The 20,386-nt window shown below is 45.9% G+C and overlaps 1 protein-coding gene across 1 annotated transcript; it reads left to right on the forward strand.

Moving 5' to 3' along the window:
• Positions 1-1,918: 1,918 nt before the first annotated feature.
• ADSL (adenylosuccinate lyase) lies at positions 1,919-20,149 on the forward strand (the record flags this gene model as incomplete). The annotated part of the gene is made up of 13 exons (XM_082849703.1): positions 1,919-2,089; positions 5,559-5,762; positions 7,691-7,735; positions 8,267-8,346; positions 12,365-12,536; positions 12,751-12,797; positions 13,396-13,486; positions 13,903-13,972; positions 14,118-14,265; positions 16,632-16,722; positions 17,366-17,455; positions 17,858-18,034; positions 19,375-20,149. 13 exons carry the CDS (start codon positions 1,919-1,921, stop codon positions 19,459-19,461), a joined length of 1,473 nt encoding a protein of 490 aa, XP_082705829.1. The 3' UTR covers positions 19,462-20,149.
• Positions 20,150-20,386: the final 237 nt, after the last annotated feature.

The following is a 20,386-nucleotide window of genomic DNA, read 5'->3' on the forward strand; positions in this document are numbered from 1 at the left end:
AAAGCAAGGAGAGTAAACTCAGCACAGCAATGACAGCCCTGGAAGTTGCAGGGAGTAGTCGTCTTCTTTCCAGAATTGTCTGCCCTCATCCCCAAAAGCAATCCTCTGCAGCTCCAGAGGGAGGTAGAAGATGTGGGTGATAAGCCCAGGTAGCTGATGGGCTTCTCTGATGGCCACAGTATTCTGGGATTGGTGCTGCGGTCCATTCTGACAATTCTGAAGCCCAGGTGGAGACATGAAGGATCTATGGCATGAGGACACTGAAGGATGTGAGAGGCTGGGGGAAGAGGAACGGCAATGTCAGGATCTAACTTGTATCTTGGCAACTGTGGGCCTTGTTTCCCTTTGTGCGCTAGGCTCCTTTGGCCAGCATTCATTCACCAAGCGAACATTTACTGAGCACCTACACTACGTTAGGTCCTGTGCGGGATCCACCTGCCAGGGATACGGGGGACCAAGGCAGGCATGATCTCCACCTGCACCGAGTTTGCCATTGATGGGAAAGGCCAACAACACTGAACTGTGGTGAGAGTTATGAGAGACCTATATGAAATCCCAGAGGTGGGGAGGGAGAACACTTACAGGGGTGGTCCATGAGTTTTTGAGTAAATCGTGAAAATTTTAAAGCAGGAATGGAAAGGTGACAGGAAAAAAAGTTATTGTCAAAGACAAGATCTTGGAAGTCTTGAGATCTAATCAGCAGCTTTTAATATCCCTGAAGTATTATGGTTACTGGGAAAGGGGCCATTCACCTCAGCAAACAAGCTGAGAATTCAAAATGGACCTCCCTTCATAGTGAGACACTCAGAAACAGGTAATTTCAAAGCAGTATAGGACCTGCTACTGTAGCACAAAGGAAAGAGTACCTTTGAATCTGGTAAGAACCAGGAGCCTGGAGCCTATCCCCCTGCACTTAACTCCTAGCTCTTGCCCTTCTACATGAGCAATCTCAAGACACTCAACCTACCCATGCCTTCGCTTTGTCATCTGCAAAATGGGGATCATAATAATGGCGAGCATTTACTGAGCACTTACTCTGCATCGGAGAGTAGTATATTATTTCATTTAATAGTACCTTAACAACTCAGGATCCTCACATGGATGTAATGAGGATCCCATGTGTAAAGCACTCAGGACAGTGCCTGATGCCTAGTGAAACTTACATAAACGTTAGTGGTTTTATTATTAGTGGCCAACCAGAGGGAAGAGTGGGACCATCTGGGCCTTACGTAAGACGCAGTGACAGAGAGAGGTGTTCCAGGACGGGGGAATGCCTTCACCAAGCCAGTGGTGTGACCCGGCACGGTGTATGCTGGGAACTACACAGCGTAATGGCTCAGAGTCAGAATCTGAAGTCGGGCGGCTCCATTTATTAGCTGGGTGACCGTGAGCAAGTCGTCAGCGTCTATGAGTCTCAGTTCCAGCGCTTGCTGAAATCCATTTTTACTGCACTTTTCGCGCAAGGGGCTCACTTGGCCCTCAATAAATGCCGATTTCCCTTGGGCATCTTCCTTTCTCCTCAGAACCGCGCTGGGGGCCAGGCAGGCGGTAGAAGCGTGGGAGGGATTAGGCGACAATAATAATAGCAAACACAGAGGGCTTTCTAAGTGAACCAGACATCGATCTGATGATACCCAATCCTCACAGGAATCTTAAAGGCGGGTCTTAATGTACCTTTTTTCAGATGGGGAGACTGAGACGCAGAGCTGCTGAGTAACTTATGAAGCGCTAATCACGTTTCTGGTAAACCAAGAGAAACTCCTTAACCCTCAGCAGCCAACCGCCGAAACTGAACAACCTTGAGGACTCGGGTCTCCCGGAACCCCGGGGGCGGGACCAAGCGGAGGGTGTTCCGCTCCCGGACTTCCGCTTCCGTCCTCGGGTCCCTGTCTGGCCTCGGCGGGGTCATGTGTTCGGGATGGCGGCGGCGGGCGACGGTGGCGGGCGGGAGGCGGCCTGCGGGCACGACAGCTACCGCTCGCCGCTTGCCTCCCGTTATGCCAGCCCGGAGATGTGCTTCGTGTTTAGCGACAGGTACAAATTCCGGACCTGGCGGCAGCTCTGGCTGTGGCTGGCGGAAGCCGAGCAGGTAAAGTGCTCCGGAGCTGTGGGCGGGCCCGGCCCCGGCCCCGCACGTGCCGGGTTGGGTGCCGAGCGCCAGCTGAGCCTCCGGAGGCAGCCTCCCCGTTATTCCAGAGGAGCAGAGGCCCAAGGAAGCCCAGGGCAGGAGACCCGGAAACCGCCACCTGTTGCCTCACGTGTTTTAATCGTCGAGGGTTCGAGGCGCACAGGGGGCGGCAAGAAGTGCAGTTACCCGTTTCAGGGAGTATCTTGGCGGTTCCTGCAAGAGTACATAGCCGAGCGCTCGTTCCGTGCCGTTGTGCTCGTTTCTGTACACGTCTTTCCCCCGTTAACCCGTAAAGACTTTGCAAGCTAGGTGGTGGTTTTCCCACATGGTAGGGAAGAAGACCAAGCCTCGATGATGCCCAGCGCGTTATTTGCTCCTAACCATTGATAGCGGAACCCGGGTGTGAACCCGTGTCCCGTGCAGAGCCTGACTGAGCGCTCAGCCACCTCGCCCTCCACAGTGCCTCAGTGTTGTCTGAGACCGGACCGTCACTACAAAATCCATGTTTCCTGGGCCACCGTTTACGCTTCACTCTGCTGCCGTCTGCCTCTGGGGAGGGAGAATCGGGGTTATTAGATGAGATGTATGGGTTCTCTTATAAGAGCTGCTTGTAGACCTATTTAGCCCGACGATTTCAGAAATAGCTACAGACGGGCCTTTGCAGAGGAGCTGAAGGAAACTGAAGGTGATCCACAGAGCTGTAAAGTTTCAGAGGAAAATGCCACAAGAAGCAAGATGGCAGTACCCAAATGACATTTAGTAAACCTGGAAACAATGTTGAGTGCGTGCCTAGGACCGAGGTACACGGTCCCCAAACAGGAAACTTTCTTCTTAGATTTTCCCCCTTCCTATCACTATGCTCAAGAAAATAAAGTAGTACATAACACTAGCAGACAGAATGCTCTGTAATGGCCTGTATGGAAAAGAATCTAAAAAAGAGAGATATATGTATATGTATAACTGATTCACTTTGGTATACACCTGAAACTAGCACAACATCGTAAATCAACTATATTCCAATTAAAAAAAAAAAGTAGTAGACAGTTCTACAGTGCCTGCTATGTCTGTGCCCGGCAGTTTGAAGATTAAAAATTAATAGTTTACTAATCCTCAAAACAGTTCTTTACAATAAGTAACTTATTCCTGTTTTACAGAGGATAGAATGGAGGCACAGAGAGATTTCATAAACTGTGGGCTCAGATAACAACAATAGATAGTAGACAAGAGCATTCAGTGTGTTGTGGTTTGTTATGTACTAGCATGTACTCTATCTTCTGTTTTACTTGGTACTCCATGTAGATAAGGGTGGTGGCACTCGTAAGATTTTGCCACTCAACATAGCTAGTAAAAGCTTCAAGCTGGGATTGAAATGTAGAGTCAATTTGTGTCCTTTCCTCTGCCCAGTCTATATATACATTGCCTGAAATGCGTACAATTTTGATATCTCCTGAGTTTGGATTATCTATTAGCTAGGTTGTCAAAATTAACAGCATAAATTACATCATAATTCAGTAGTTAAAAAAAAAAACTTGAGCGATGAGAGATTAGGAGAAGTGCTGAAAATTAGGAGTAGGGAATAAATTTTGAGAAGACACATTGCTTGGGGATAGGAAGCATTTTGGCCACGCTGCGCCCTGCTGCTTTGCTCTGGGAGGAGCCCTGAGATGTCATGTCTGATGACTAAAAATCCAAGGCAGCTTGGCCAGATGTGGCTAGTGTGACTGAGGAATTGAATTTTTACTTTTCTTTTTTTTTTTTGGCTGGGCTGAGTGGCATGTGGGATCTTAGTTCCCCGACCAGGGATCGAACCTGCGCCCCCTACAGTGGGAGCTCCGACTCTTAACCACTGGACTGCCAGGGAAGTCCTGAGTTTTTACTTTTAAATTTTTACTAGTTTAAATGTAAATAGCCACATCTGACTAGTAGCTACCATCTTGGACAAGGTAGGCCTTAAGATGTGAGTCCCTTCCCAGGGCCAGGCCTTGGGGCTTTCAAGTGAGGTTTGGATAAATTTCACCAATGTACATATTCAATACTTGGCTCCAGGGTTCCGAGCTGCCTGTGGGCTGCCAGCTATTTTTTGTCAGCCTGATTTTTTCAGTGATAGGTGAACGTAAGATGTTGATGTGTTTATCTTCTCATTTGTATCTCCCGGAATTGCTTGCTTTTTTTCTTTTTTAATTTATTTATTTTTATTTTTGGCTGTGTTGGGTCTTTGTTGCTGCACGCAGGCTTTCTCTAGTTGCGGCGAGCAAGGGCTACTTTTTGTTGTGCACAGGCTCTAGGCATGTGAGCTTCAGTAGTTGTGGCACTCAGGCTCAGTAGTTGTGGCGCACGGGCTTAGTTGTTCCGTGGCATGTGGGATCTTCCTGGACCAGGGCTCGAACTTGTGTTTGCTGCATTGGCAGGCGGATTCTTAACTGCTGCGCCACCAGGGAAGCCCCAGAATTGCTTTCAGTGGCACTGAATTTTCTGCACATAATTTGTTGGCAAAGATACTAATAGCATTCCTAATTTTGGTTTCTCTGGCTAAATCCATCTAGATCAAATGTAAAGCTGTGGCCTGGATGCTACAGTTTGGGCACTTATGTGCCAAGCACTAAAGAGTAAGCAATAAATACCACAAAGCTCTCCTCTCAGAGAGTGTATATACATTCTAGAGGGGAGAGACAGGCTAATAGATTTGTAAAAATGTCATGTGGTGATAAGTGCTCTAAATAAAACCAGGCTAGGGCTTCCCTGGTGGCGCAGTAGTTAAGAATCCACCCCGCCAATGCAGGGGACATGGGTTCAAGCCCTGGTCCGGGAAGATACCACATGCTGCGGAGCAACTAAGCCCGTGCGCCACAACTACTGAGCCTGCGCTGTAGAGCCCACGAGCCACAACTACTGAGCCCATGTGCCACAACTACTGAAGCCCACGCGCCTAGAGCCCGTGCTCCACAACAAAGAGTAGCCCCCACTCGCCACAACCAGAGAAAGCCCACATGCAGCAGCGAAGACCCAACACAGCCAAAAATAAATTAATTAAATAAATTAAAAAGAAACAGGCTAAAGGGATAGATAGAGAGTGCACAAAAGAAGGGTATTTCACATGGAAGTCGGGAAAGACCGCTCTGAGGAGATGGCGTTTGAGCCCAGAGACCAGACCTGTGAGGGAGTGAGCAGAGACGTAGGGACAGAGGGAACAAAAATCAGGATTGCATTGTTTTATATATTGGAGTTCCCTTAGAATATAATTTACCATGATTCATTTAGAAAGTTGTCTCCTTCTCCCCATGTCCTGTTAGTTTAGTTGCCCCAATTTTAGTTTAAGAATTGGAAGGTAGGGCATAAATGCTAACATGAACCAATTTTTTTTTCAGTGTCACTTCAATTCAAATAATTGTGCTACAAGAAGTTATTTTATTTTATTTTGCCTGTTCTGCAGGCATTGGGTTTGCCTATCACAGATGAACAAATCCAGGAGATGAAATCAAACCTGGACAACATCGACTTCAAGATGGCAGCTGAGGAAGAGAAGCAGTTACGACATGATGTGATGGCTCATGTGCACACGTTTGCCCACTGCTGCCCCAAAGCTGCTGGCATTATTCATCTTGGTGCCACCTCCTGCTATGTTGGAGACAATACAGTAGGAGCCCATGATGTTGTTTTGTTTCCACTTAGACTCAATGTTTATAATGCATTTATAAATTTTCTTTGATTTTGTCCATTTTAGGAAGCGACTCCATAGATCTTAGGATCTCAGTGCTCAGGAATTTTCTGCTTTTGGTATCCTTCCAATCTAAACTATAAGCCCCTAATGACCTCCATAAAATGAGACGTATAGATACTGCCTATGCATTGGTATGCTGGACGTAAGCCGAGATCTTAGCATTTTAGTGGCCAAAGTAGTTTTCCAAAGGGATTTCCTTTCCAAAGTCCTTTTTACTCTTTGCCAAGACTTCTGAAAAAAAGAAATAATTACATTATAATTCTTAAATCCTTTAATTAGCAAAAGTGTCTCATAGTCAAACACGAGAAAGTAACAGCAAACGTTTTCCTAAGTTTACTAGGTGCCCAGCACTATTCTGAGCACTTTCTATGTATTACTTCATTTTTTCTTCACAAAAGGCATAAGAGATAGATTCTGTTATCTCCATTTTTAAATAGCTTTATTGAGGTATAATTTAATACCATAAGTTTACCCATTTTAAAGGTACAGTTCAGTGAGCTGTAGTAAATTTATGCAATCACTCAGCCTCACCACACTCCAGTTTCGAGCATACCCCTCACGCCAAGAAGTTCTCTTTTGCTTGTTTTACAGTCAGTCTCCACTCCTGCTTCCAGTTTCAAACAACCACTGACCTGCTTTCTGTGTCTATAGTTGTGCCTTTTCTCGAAATTTCATATAAATGGATTCAGAATATGTAGTCTTTGGCTTTGGCTTTATTTTCCCCATTGCCACAGATGAGGAAGTGTAGAAGTTGAAGCACTTGCTCTAGGTTTTGCAGCTGGAAAGGATTCAGGCCTGGGTAGAGTGGCTCCAAAACTCTGCCCTTATTGCAGGGCACCCGTGGGACTAGAAGTTAGAATCCAGATACACTTGCAGTTCAGAAAGAAACCGTAATTTCTAAGTTGCCCCAAGTAACATTTTTTGTCTAATGTGGTACGTAATTAAAGGCATCGATGTGTAATTGGTGAATCAGATAATGGGAGAACAACAGTTCTCTAACTTGGAGTATCCTTTTTTTTTTTTTTTTTTTTTGCGGTACGCAGGCCTCTCACCGCTGTGACCTCTTCCGTTGCGGAGCACAGGCTCCCGACGCGCAGGCTCAGCGGTCATGGCTCACGGGCCCAGCCGCTCTGCGGCATGTGGGATCCTCCCTGACCGGGGCACGAACCCGTGTCCCCTGCATCGGTTGGCGGACTCTCAACCACTGCGCCACCTGGGAAGCCCTAACTTGGAGTATCCTTTTAAAATGACCCAGCATGTAGTTGGGCTCAACAATTACTGTCTCATAAACATGTGTTGGAGTTGCCTGCAACACTTACACCTCCTAAACCCCCAGGAACAGCTTTACATTTCCTAAACCTAGATCTTGTAGTTCATGACTTTTTTTTTGTTAGCAATGATTGACATGAAAAAAAGGGAGGGGAAACTAATGAGATGTGCCTTATGGATTTTTTTATTTTTAACCCCTGTGTATTCTTCTGAGAAACTCAAACACTAATCTTCGGGAAGGTATAAACCCTGTTGACCTGGACATCTTTGCCGTATTCACAATGGGGCTTACCCCTTATCATTTCCCCGTTCCATTAGATACCACATAAATAGGGCTTTGTAAGTATAAAGCCTTTGTGCTTATAGATTCCAGTAGTACTGCTCTCTAAGTTGGTGTGCTTTTAAACCAGTAATCAGGAGAATTTCTGTTAGCATCTTCTGGCTTGCACAGTGTGTTGCTGAAAGTGAGATAGGCAACTAGGTTAGAAACCCAGTTGTGATGGCCAGAAAGTGTTATGTCATAATGTTGTTTGGGCAAAGCCGATTAATGTAAGATCACCGCATTTCCCTTACAGGACTTGATTATTCTTAGAAATGCATTTGACCTGCTTTTGCCAAAGGTAAGAAGTTGACAGAAGTTTCTTACCAGTCCTAAGATTCCCTGTGACAGGAGATGGGCACCACAACGTAAAGCAGCACAATGTAAATCTAAATAAGTTATTGTTTACTCAGATGAATGATCCTCGATCTAATCTGTATAACTAATTATCTCTTCTTGAGCTAAATCACTATATAAGTTAATGCTTTTTAAAGCATAGCCTCTTAAGTGAACAAAGTGTAACCAGCAGCACGTGGCTGGAATATGTGGGTCAGATTTATGATTTTGTCCTCTTTTTCTTCATGAACGTGCCAGTGGTGTTAACACTGTGCAGAAATAATTCGTGACATTTTAGGTAGTCAACTCAGTTTCTGAATGTTGGTTAGTATGAACTCTTCAAAGCACTTTAAGATACAAAGATGAAAAAATATGGCCTCTGCCTTCTGTGAGCTGGAGGTGTAATTGTATATGAAATTGTCTCCAAGTTTAGTTCCTGTTTATGCAAGTGCTCAGCCTGAATTCACTCTTTTCTCACACATGGTCTTCCTTGCAGCTTGCCAGGGTGATCTCTCGGCTTGCCGACTTTGCCAAGGAACGAGCTGATCTTCCCACCTTAGGTTTCACACATTTCCAGTAAGTGAGAGGGTTACCTCTTGGGAATTGGGCTTGTTTATGTGCATCCAGCTTCCATTTATTCCTTCGGTTCTCCCTTCTGCATGGTAACCTGGAGGTGAGAAATCTCAAAACATAAGCACTTGGGGTGCCTGTGAGGAATGAACCTTATACCTACCTTAAAAGCTATACTGCTTAGAGAGTAAATCTAGTGGTTTGTTTCACTGGAAAATATGTATACAGAAAGTATTCTTTTTTTTTTTCCTTAATTTAATAAGCTAACACTTCTGGTATCTCCTTTGCCTACAGGGAGATCTTTTAGGGGCAAGGAGGAGGTTGGAGAGCAGATCCTGTTTAGGTCACAGGGCCTGAGCCCTCCTTTCCCACTCCAGGAATCCAATGCTGGTTAGTAGAGTCAGCCCAGATGGTTTTGCAGGTCAGGACAGTAGACAGCTAGTTGGGGTAACTATGAAGGACCAGAGTTTTAGATGGGTACCTTCCTGCGGTGTGAGCAGGAGGGAAGGAGGGGCTCTCCCAGTTTAGGCCCCAGGAAGGGGGAGCCTCTGATTGCTCCCTTCTTGGATCTGTCTCCACTCTGCCTCTCAAGAAAGTATTCTTGATTCAGTGATTCCATTTTTTTTTTTTTTTTTGCGGTACGCGGGCCTGTCACTGTTGTGGCCTCTCCCGTTACAGAGCACAGGCTCCGGAAGCGCGGGCTCAGCAGCCATGGCTCACGGGCCCAGCCGTTCCGCGGCATGTGGGATCTTCCTGGACCTGGGCACGAACCCGTGTCCCCTGCATCGGCAGGCGGACTCTCAACCACTGTGCCACCAGGGAAGCCCAGTGATTCCATTCTTGAGAATTTAACCCAAGTCATCCAAATTACGGGAAAAGCTATATGTACAAAGATCTTTGTTAAAATGTTATTTATGATGGTAAGCATTGGAAACAATCTAAATGTCCGAGAATAAGAGAATAATTAAATAATGTATAGAATGTAATATATCCACAGGCTGGAATAATACACACCAGCAAAAGGATGCTGGTGAGACTAATAAGACGTGGGAATGCACTTAGGTTAATGTTGTGGGGGAAAGACAGCATATAAATTGTACAAAGATTGGAAAGAAGTACACCAAGATGTATACACTGATTACTCTGGTTTATGAGATAATAGGGTAACTAAAATTTTTCCCATACTATATCTTTATGTTTTGAATGTGCAAGTATTTTTATGATTACTGAATAAAACCCTGTTTTAAAGCCAATGATGTCATTTTTGAAATGCTAGTAGCAGGTTTCAAGTGATGATATTTGAGTAGTGGTGTATTAGCATCTGCCTTTTGTTTATTTATTTTATTTTTGTCTGCACTGGGTCTTCGTTGCTGCGTGCAGGCTTTCCAGTTGCGGCGAGCAGAGGCTGTGCTTCATTGTGGTGCGCAGGCTTCTCATTGCAGTGGCTTCTCTTGTTGCGGAGCATGGGTTCTAGGCGCGCAGGCTTCAGTAGTTGTGGCACGCGGGCTCAGTAGTTATGGATCACAGGCTCTAGAGCGCAGGCTCAGTAGTTGTGGCACACGGGCTTAGTTGTTCCGCGGCATGTGGGATCTGCCCGGACCAGGGCTCACACCCGTGTCCCCTGCATTGGCAGGCGGATTCTTAACTACTGTGCCACCAGGGAAGCCCTGCCTTATGTTTTAATGGGGTGTTGCTATGGCAACAAGGGTATCATCCCCTGTAACTTAGGAAAGCCTATTGAGTTTAATCTTCCTTAAAATTAGAGCCTTCATTATTAGTAGCAGAAACTAGAAGGATTTGTTCCTGTGAAGGAGTCAGTGCTCAGTGTGTATGGCTGGGCCATGACACATGTTGCGTTCTGTGCTGGCTCCATACACACCTAGCGTCACCTGTGCTGCAGCTCCTCTTCTGTATCTGTTGGAGAGTGCTCAGGGAATGCAGGCATTCCAGTATTCCTCTGGGGATGGTTTCATGAGAGGTACCTGCTGCCACAGTTAGCAGCCGTTAGAAACTCAGAAAATGGTATTGATGCGTAGATATGACCTCAGAATGGGTGAGTCCCTGCAATTGAAAAGAAACAGCTTTATTGAGATATAACTGACATAGCATAAAATTCATCCATTTGAAGTATACAGTTCAGTGGTTTTTTGTATATTTACAGAGTTCATGCAGTCATTACCAGTATATAATTTCAGAATATTTCCATCGCCCCCCACAGAAGACCTGTACCCATTAGCATTCCTTCCCATTCCCCCATTCGCTAGCTCCTGGCAACCACAAATCTGTTTTCTGTCTATGGATTTCTCTCTTTTAGACACTTCGTTTAAGTCTAATCATATAATATTCATCTTCTTGTGACTGGCTTCTTTTCACTTACCATAGTGTTTTCAGTGTTCATCCATGTAGCATGTGTCAGTACTTAATTTGTTTTTACATTATCTATTCACCAGTTGCTGGACATTTGGCTTGTTTCCACTCTGTTGCTATTATGTATAATGCTCCCATGAATAGGTCCATGCAAATGTATTTTTTTCTTTGCTTATACCAATAATCTAGTAGCAGAAGTTAACAAGGAAAACTACCATAAGATTGATTTGGGAATATGTGTCCTAACTTTTGATGTGTATGCTATAGACATTCCTAGTGGGGTGCCTTGATGTCGCCAGCTGTCAGTATCATTAGCCTAATAGAAGAGAAATTCCATATGGAGTAGGCTAGGTCATCTAATAGAACTCTGACTTTATTGCAGTTTACTCATAATTATGTGTTATGTTATAAACAGACCTGCAGTAGATTGATTTAGACCTCAGACTGACGACAAAGACATTAGCTATTATGTTAGAGTCCTCTGGTTGTGTGTGTTTTGGGGTTATTCTCCACAGTTTGACTGGGCTCTTCATTGGATCTTTTTTGTTGTTGTTGTTTTATTTTTTTTTATTTTTGGCTGTGTTGGGTGTTTGTTGCTGCATGCGGGCTTTCTCTAGTTGCAGTGAGCAGGAGCTACTCTTCGTTGCGATGCGTGGGCTTCTCATTGCGGTGGCTTCTCTCTCTGTGGAGCACAGGCTGTAGGCCTGCGGGCTTCGGTAGTTGCGGTGCATGGGCTCAGTAGTTGTGGCTTGTGAGCTCTAGAGCCCAGTCTCGGTAGTTGTGGCACACAGGCTTAGTTGCTCTGTGGCATGTGGGATCCTCCCGGACCAGGGCTCGAACCCCTGTCCCCTGCATTGGCAGGCGGAGTCTTAACCACTGTGCCACCAGGGAAGTCCCTCTTTGTCGGATCTGGACTCTTTACAGAGCCCTTTCTTTACTGTCAGTCTAGAGTCACAATCTCCAGTATCGTCATCCTTGTTTTATTTTTATTTTATTTTTATTTTTTTTGCGGTACGCAGGCCTCTCACTGTTGTGGCCTCTCCCGCTGCGGAGCACAGGCTCCGGACGCTCAGGCTCAGCGGCCATGGCTCACGGGCCCAGCCGCTCCGCGGCATGTGAGATCTTCCCGTGTCCCCTGTATCAGCAGGCGGACTCTCAACCACTGTGCCACCAGGGAAGCCCCTTGTTTTATTTTTTGATAGCATTTTAAAAATGAACAGTTATCTTGTTTGTTTACTTGTTTACATGATAATATGAGCTCCACTTGTCTGTTTTGTTCTTTGTTGTATTTCCAGTACCAAGAACACATTAGATGCTTGGCAAATGTTTGTTACGTGTATATTTCTTGCTAAGGCCTGGGGACAAACAAAACACACATTGTCTCTGCCCTTATAGTGCCTCTTGATGGTGAAGAAAGAACTATGCTAGTAGCCCTTTAGTTTTATAACCTTTGAATATTTATAAATGACATTGAATTTGCTTAACTTATTTGCTTAAACTTTTTAGCTCTTGTTTTGTCTTCACTGGTTTCTCTGTCTCTTACTTTAATTCTTGCCCTTCCCAGAGGTAGCAGTGATTATTAGAAGAAGCAATGAATGTTTTATGAAATAAGTCACTGGTTTGAGACCTCTCTGTGTTCTCTTTGGGTTGTTTTCAGGCCTGCTCAGCTGACCACAGTTGGGAAACGTTGCTGTCTTTGGATTCAAGATCTTTGCATGGATCTCCAGAACTTGAAGCGTGTCCGAGATGACCTGCGCTTCCGAGGAGTGAAGGGCACCACTGGCACCCAGGCCAGCTTCCTGCAGCTCTTCGAGGGAGATGACCAAAAGGTATTCTGAAAGTGACCTGGGTGATACAAACTCAACTGTAGGAGCACCAGAGACAAAGCTGACCTCCAGGATGGTAGGAGCGATTGAACCTGGAATGGGTGGAGTCTGGACTGGAAGCGGGTAGTGAAGGCCAAAACCTGGGCAGGATGACTTGTCAAGATATTCTCCTACTAGACACACCTGAATTTCTATAGGGATGTCTTTTCTTTCCAAGGTAGAGCAGCTTGACAAGATGGTGACAGAAAAGGCAGGATTTAAGAGGTAGGTAAGTGGGAAAAGTGTTGGCCTCCTTGTTAAGTAATGAAAGATAGTATTCCTCTATATTTGACCTTAAATTTTTTGTTGTTTTTTTTAATTCTTTCTCTGTCCTTCCACCCATTGCCTTCCATCTCTAGCCTGGGTTTTATTCTTATAGTCTGGATTCTATTATATTTCTTATAATTTATAAGAAAAAAGGAAGCTGTTTAGTTCTGAGTTCAGTAGAGTAGCCTTACCCGTGTTGTTGCTGTTTTGTGTTTTACTGAGGACCTGCGATGGGTTGGTCTCAGTCTGGCTATTTGCATCGAGGGCTACAGGCTCCCCTGTGGCTCCTTGTTTCAGGCACTTCACTGGACTGCAGCAGGACAGAGGCTCGCTGGACCGTGTTTCCTCCTGGGGTCAGGGCGGCTGTCTGGGTATCAGTAAAAAGGGTAGAAGAGCAGTTTGTTCCTGGAGCCACATATCAGCGAGGTCCTGGGCTCAGTGTGACTTAGCGCTCCAGTGGCACCCAAGCTTTCGCTCAGTCTGTTTTTGCTCATTTGTTTGACACAGTCACATTTTGGAATATTTTCACGTGAGGCTCTTTTCTATTCATTACTAGGGCTTTCATCATCACAGGGCAGACCTATACACGAAAAATAGATATTGAGGTGCTGTCCGTGCTGGCCGGCTTGGGGGCATCGGTGCACAAGGTGAGTGGTGGTAGCAATGGGAGTGTTGGATGCCACAGATAGACCCTCCCAGCCTCACTTCGACTTCATTGTGGCTTTTGAGAGATGTCAGATATCACTCATAGCAATTTGGGGCCTGTCAGTGAAGCCTCTTAAGTTAAGGTGTGTTAAAAGGAAGGACTAGTTTCCATGTTCTCATTAAGTTCATCTTACCATTGTCTGTCCATGATAATCCTACGCAGTGTTTCACCAGAACATTCCCGTGCTCCCCGAATGCCAGCTCTTCAGGAACTGAGAGGAGTCTCGCTCGGGGAGGACATGCTGCGCTTCAGCTCGGCGGGCTCCCAAAGAGCTCACCTCCTCCATCAGTCCAGTCCCTGCCCCAGACCCCACATACTAAGAGTGTGGGTGATGCCTGTGCCCCTGCTTTTCCCCAGATTTGTACTGACATACGACTCCTGGCAAGCCTCAAGGAGCTGGAGGAACCCTTTGAAAAACAGCAGATTGGTGAGTGTTGTGTGGAGACCTGGGAACACCGCGAGATGCCAGGAGGTCCGCAGGCGCGTGTAAGCAGTTCCGCCAGGAGCATGCTCGGCTGTCCACTGTACCCTGAGGTCTTCCTGCCTTTGCTTCTTCTCCTTTACACGGACAGGCTCAAGTGCAATGCCATACAAGCGGAACCCTATGCGCTCAGAGCGGTGCTGCAGCCTGGCCCGTCACCTAATGACCCTTGTCATGGACCCGCTGCAGACAGCATCTGTGCAGTGGTTTGAACGCACACTGGATGATAGTGCCAACCGGTCAGTGGAACGGGGGTGTCACATACAGCAAGTTGTGGGAGGACCAAGAGGGGCCTGGAAGCATCAGGACTTCATGAGCATCTCTGTATTCCCTCCTTGTCCCTGAGGAGCCTGGAGTCTAATAGGGAGGCAAGAACATAGAAGGAACAGTGTGATATGTGTTCGAATCAAAATATATACAGAGTAATCCTTGTGGGGGCAAAGCGGAGGGAGGGGTGGTGGAGGAGTTGAGGGAAGCTTCACAGAGGTGGTGCTTTAGACTTAAGAAATCTAGGCATTTCTTAACATTTGAGACAAGATTGGGAGCACGTATAAAGGCACAGAGCAGGAGAAAGAACAGTTGGGGGAGTTACTAACAGTCGGGTAGCCCTGGAGAATGAAGTCTGTAGCAGGAGATGAGGTCGGACGTGCTCTTGGGTAGCAGCCAGTTTATGAAGGGCCTTCTAGGCCCTGAAAAGGAATTCAAATGTTGCTCTTTCTTTTTTTTTTAAGTCTTTATTGAACTTGTTACAATATTGCTTCTGTTTTTCTTTTATGTTTTTTGTGGGTTCATTTTTGGCTGTGAGGCATGTGGGATCCCAGCCCCCCGACCGAGGATGGAACCCGCACCCCCCGCATTGAAGGCAAAGTCCTAACCGCTGGACCTCTAGGGGAGTCCCAAAGATACTGTTCTGAAGGCAGGGGGATGTCAGGTGTGGTGTCTTGACACAGCAACATCTTAATTAGTTATGAGATGGGTCAGGAGTACTTTGTAGTTACTAATAAGGTACCAGCATGCACGTGATTTTCTGCTTTGTGTATATATTTATTAATACTCAAAAGCAGATTCATTACCCTAGTTTGCTTGTATTCTGCTGGAATTTCTTGAGAGGAGTTGATCAGAGTTAAAGCTAGGTCTCTGGGGTGTGTGCATAATCCAGGGTTTATGGGAATAAAACATGTGAACTGATTCGGAAGTCAGCCACTGACTGTTTTTTAGCAGGCTGTGACCTAATCAGATGTGCACACTAAAATACCCTGCACCAATTTGGAGAATCAGTTGTAAGGGTACAGGGAGCTGATCAGAACAAGTTAGGAGGCTACTTTAAAAATCCAAGTCCAGGGGCTTCCCTGGTGGCGCAGTGGTTAAGAATCCGCCTGCCAATGCAGGGGGCACGGGTTTGAGCCCTGGTCCGGAAAAATCCCACATGCTGTGGAGCAACTAAGCCCGTGAGGCACAACTATGGAAGCTGTGCTCTAGAGCCCGTGAGCCACAACTGCTGAAACCTGCATGCCTAGAGCCCGTGCTCCACAACAAGAGAAACCAATGCAATGAGAAGCCCGCACACCGCATCGAAGAGTAGCCCCTGCTCGCTGCAACTAGAGAAAGCCCGCGCACAGCAACAAAGACCCAACTCAGCCGAAATTAAATAAATAAATAAATAAATTTATTTAAAAAAAAAAACGAATCCAGGTTCTTCCCTGGTAGTCCAGTGGTTAAAACTTCACCTTCCAATGCAGGGTGTGCGGGTTTGATCCCTGGTCTGGGAGCTAAGATCCCACATGCTTCACGGCCAAAACACCAAAACAAAACAGAAGCAATATTGTAACAAAGACTCTAAAGTCTTCAGTAAAGACTTTAAAAATGGTCCACATGAAATAAAAATCTTTAAAAAAAAAAATCCGAGTACACACTGGCACAGTGGCCATGTAACTGGAGAGGATGTGGATATGAAATCGATGTCGGGTGGGCTGGCCTTGGCGGTTGACTGGAGTGAGTGTTAAGATGGTGACGGCGTGCTGGTGCCATTTCCCTTGTCAGGAGCTACAGGGAGAGGAGGCGTGGGGTGAGGTGGTGAGCAGCAGGCAGTGGAAAAGTGGCTGAATGCAGTTCTGGGTCTGGGGAACCTACAGATCAGCCAGGTGGAACTCCAAATGGGTATGTGGTCTGGCGCTTGGTCAAGTGGTCTTAATCAAGAGATGGTAGAGTTTTTTTTTGTTGTTTTTTTTTTTTTGCGGTACACGGGCCTGTCACTGTTGTGGTCTCTCCCGTTGCGGAGCACAGGCTCCGGACGCGCAGGCTCAGCGGCCATGGCTCACGGGCCCACCCGCTTCGCGGCATGTGGGATCTTCCTGGACCGGGGCACGAACCCATGTCCCCTGCATCGGCAGGCGGACTCTCAACCACTGCGCCACCAGGGAAGCCCTAAGAGGTGGTAGATTTGAGGGTCATTAGGATATTGGGGTCGTTGAAGGCAATTGTCCAAGTAGCACACCTGGAGTGAGAAATCAGTAGCAATCAGGGCAGCTTCTTGGGACACACCCTCCATTTCATGGAAATCGTTATTTGCTTGAAGCGATAACTGAATTGGCTGTTTGTTTTCTAGACGAATGTGTTTGGCCGAGGGATTTCTCACTGCAGATACGATACTGAATACGCTGCAGAACATTTCTGAAGGCTTGGTGGTGTACCCCAGAGTAAGAGGCCTCCGTGAAAAAGCACAGTATGAGGGAGGGGTTGGAATGTGGCGGGGTGGGTGGCCTTCTGCTCTGGAGTGAGCGTGTTGGAGGAGCTGGATTCTGGTCCAGTAGGAGCTCTTCCCCAGCAGAGCTCACTCTTCAGGTTGTGACATAAGCTCTAGGGAACTAGGTCTGTGGGATTCATAGACATGTTTATAGAAGAGGGAAAAAGAAGTGCTTCGAATTGGCTTAAAATTGTCCACCAGCCTGAGTCATCAGCTCTGCTGTGACTGGCAGAGTAGACTGCTCCATTGGTCTGTTTGTGAGTACCTGAGGCAGGTGGGTTTGTTTCCATGCTGTACTTGGCTCCTAAAGTCAGGCACTGAAATTGAGCAGACTTGAGGTTTTAGGAATCATTCTGATGAAGCAACTTTTAAAAGTTTACTCAAGTCAATATTCCTTTTTAAAATCAAAATAATACTCTGGATTATGAGAAAACTGAAAAATAACAGTGTAGCATAAGACAATCCATTCTACCCTCTGTCTCCATAGATATGGTAGTTCGTGTCCCTGCTGTGTATCCTTTTGGTCATAGCTGATGTCCTACTGTGTGTATGACCTTGTAACCTGAGGCATCCTTCTTGGTGCTTCACTCGTACAGGTAATTGAGCGGCGCATTCGGCAAGAGCTGCCTTTCATGGCCACAGAGAACATCATTATGGCCATGGTGAAAGCTGGAGGTAACCGCCAGGTTTGTAACCCCTCATGCTCCTGGGTAAACAAAGTACACCTTAAGTCCTGCTTTCTCCTCCCCAAAGAAGGATGGACGAAGCTGTCTCTGTTATTACCTTCAGTCATGGTATTGGTACAGAACAGTGACATTATGCTGCCCTAGAACAGGCTTATCTTTGGAGGGTGATGGTGGTGAACTCAGTTTATTAAAAAGTGAATTGCTTAATCACTTGTAGAAAAGGTCCACTTTCAGTGAAGAAATTAGGTCTGAATTTCCATAGGAAATGCTGGGAAGTGGGCAGGATACAAGGGCAGATGGTTCATGAAACTTTGGAGGAGGCTTTTGCTCCAGCTGCTATAGACAGCATGGACCCTCAAATGCCTGTTACTAGCAAGCCAACCATACTCCTTGTCTTCCCAGGATTGCCATGAGAAAATCAGAGTGCTCTCCCATCAGGCAGCTGCTGTGGTCAAGCAGGAAGGGGGTGACAATGACCTCATAGAGCGTATCCAGGCTGATGCCTACTTCAGTCCCATTCACTCCCAGTTGGACCATTTACTGGATCCTTCTTCTTTCACCGGTTGTGCATCCCAGCAGGTAAACATCAGAACACTTCTGTGGTGCTGCAGTCTTCCCCAAGTGCCGTCTTTGTACACTGCTGGGCTGCAGAGCCTGGAATATTATCTATTAATATAATGTTTCTGTTTCATGGGAGGTATGCTGAGAATGGGGCTAGTCAGAAAGAATTCAGAGTAGGTTGCTGGCTAAAATTTAAAGATTTGGTTGTTTTGAGCTGCCTTAAGTGTTTCTCCCAGTGGATTTCTCTGAATTCTCTTTTGGTCTGGTGCTGTGGTGTAATGGGCAAAGATTGGGTTTTACTGTCAGGTAGATTTGGGTTCAGTCTTGACTTCCTGCTTTTACTGGCTGGGAGGATAGAGATACATATCTCGGAGTGTGGACTGAAAGGCCTAGCTTGGTGCATAGTGAGTATTCAGTAAATGTTTGTCAGTTTTCCTCTTTGGTCTTTTGGAGACTATGGGTTAATTCAAAAACATTTATCGAGTACAGACTAGGTGCTCAGATTGTGTTTGGCTGCTGTGTTTAATTCTGGTGCTTTAAAGATGAATAGATAATCCTTATCTTCAGGGAGCTCAAAACTTAATGGTGAAGGCTTAGAATACCAAGCTGTACATGCAAGAATTGAGGGAAGCACATCTTTTTGGGGATCACAAAGGAGACAGCCTTAGATTAGAAGAAGTTAGGAAAGGCTTCTTGGAAGACATGACATCTGAGCTGAATCTTAAGGACAGGTAGGAGTTACTTGTAGGGAACACCAGGGTGAGAGGAGATGGCAAATGCATGGACGTTCAGCATAAGAGAGAGTTGCCAGATTATCAGGTGCCCTGGAAGCAGTTAGGATTTAAAGTGGAAGACAGACAGGAGCTTCTCATTTATATTCAAGTCACTCTGGTGTATTGGATTTGAAGGACTTACACTGGAGGTCGGGAGACCAGTAAGGTGGCTGCTACAGTGGGTAAGCAGTCGGTGACGAGGGCTTTGAGCCAAGGCCAGGGTACGTGCACACGGGGCACAGATTCGAGAGCTGTTTAAGATGTTAGTCACTTGGCAGCTGGTTGAATGGGGAGGAGGGAAGAAACAGTGATGATTTTAGCTTGGGTAACGGGTGGAGAATGGTGAGACCATCCGAAAGGACACAGCCAGGCTGGTTTGAGGGGAGGGGCAGCCTGGTGGGCCTGATGGGGTGAGCTGCCTGTGTCTAGGGAGAGATTTCTGACAGGGAGTTGAGAAAAATAGAAGCTCAGTGGTGGCATATAAGTTTATCAAATAAGGTCTCAGTGTTATGAATTGACATTGGAAAAAGGATTCTCAAAACTTAACGTGTTCTTTTGTCTTACATTTGCTTTCTTCTTTGGCAGGTACGGAGATTCTTAGAAGAGGAGGTGCATCCCCTGTTAAGACCATATGAAAGTGTAATGAAGGTGAAGGCAGAATTATGTCTGTAGAGTTGGAAGAGAATTAAACAAAAAACGGTTGTTGGCTTTATTAACTTTTTTTGCCGAGTCATAAAAACTGTTACTCTAGTGCCTTATTTTATCTCAAGAATTGTTACCATAGGGACTTCCCTGGTGGTCCAGTAGTAGAGAATCCTCCTTACACTTCACGGGACGTGGGTTCATTCCCTGGTCAGGGAACTAAGATCCCACATGCTGCGGGGGCACCTAAGCCCTCGAGCTCACGCGCCTCAACTAGAGCCCAAGTGCCACAAACTACAGAGCCCACGCACCCTGGAGCCTGTGCGTCACAACTAGAGAAGAGAAAACCGGCACGCGCCACAACTAGAGGGAAGCCCATGCGCTGCGGTGAAAAATCCTACATGCCTCAATGAGGATCCCGTGTGCCGCAACTTAGACCCAACTTAGCCAAAAATAAATGAAATAAATAAATCTTAAAAAAAAAAAAAAAGAATAGTTGTTACCGTAAATTAATACAGCACTTTTCTTTCCATGGTGCTTTCACATTTCTCATGTTTGCAATGCAGAAATAAATTGCATTGTGGTTGGACTCCGTTTTTCACGGCAACACAAATTTTCGTAATAAATGTAGCTTATAGTTTGCACTCTGCTCTTTCAAGGCATATTTTCCAGCTAGTCTAGTCCTTTTTACATGTTCCCTTGATTGCAATTACAAGATGGTGAACAAATTCCTGGTCCTCTCTTCTGAAAGTGAATTTGATCTAGGCCTAGCAAAATAGTCTGGATTCAGTGATTCGTTATAGCTGGATACCTGCATTTCAGTTGTATCTGATGAGAATAAGTAATGAAATTTAGAGCTATGGTAAATTCTCAGAGAAAACTGATGTGATCCTCAGGCTTAGCTGAAGTTGTGCCCAACTTCACTTGATCTTTGGTTAAGGCTTGTATATCAAGG

This window comes from Leucopleurus acutus, assembly GCF_964270905.1.
Source record: "Leucopleurus acutus genome assembly, chromosome: 11".
NCBI classification, from domain to species: domain Eukaryota; kingdom Metazoa; phylum Chordata; class Mammalia; order Artiodactyla; family Delphinidae; genus Leucopleurus; species Leucopleurus acutus.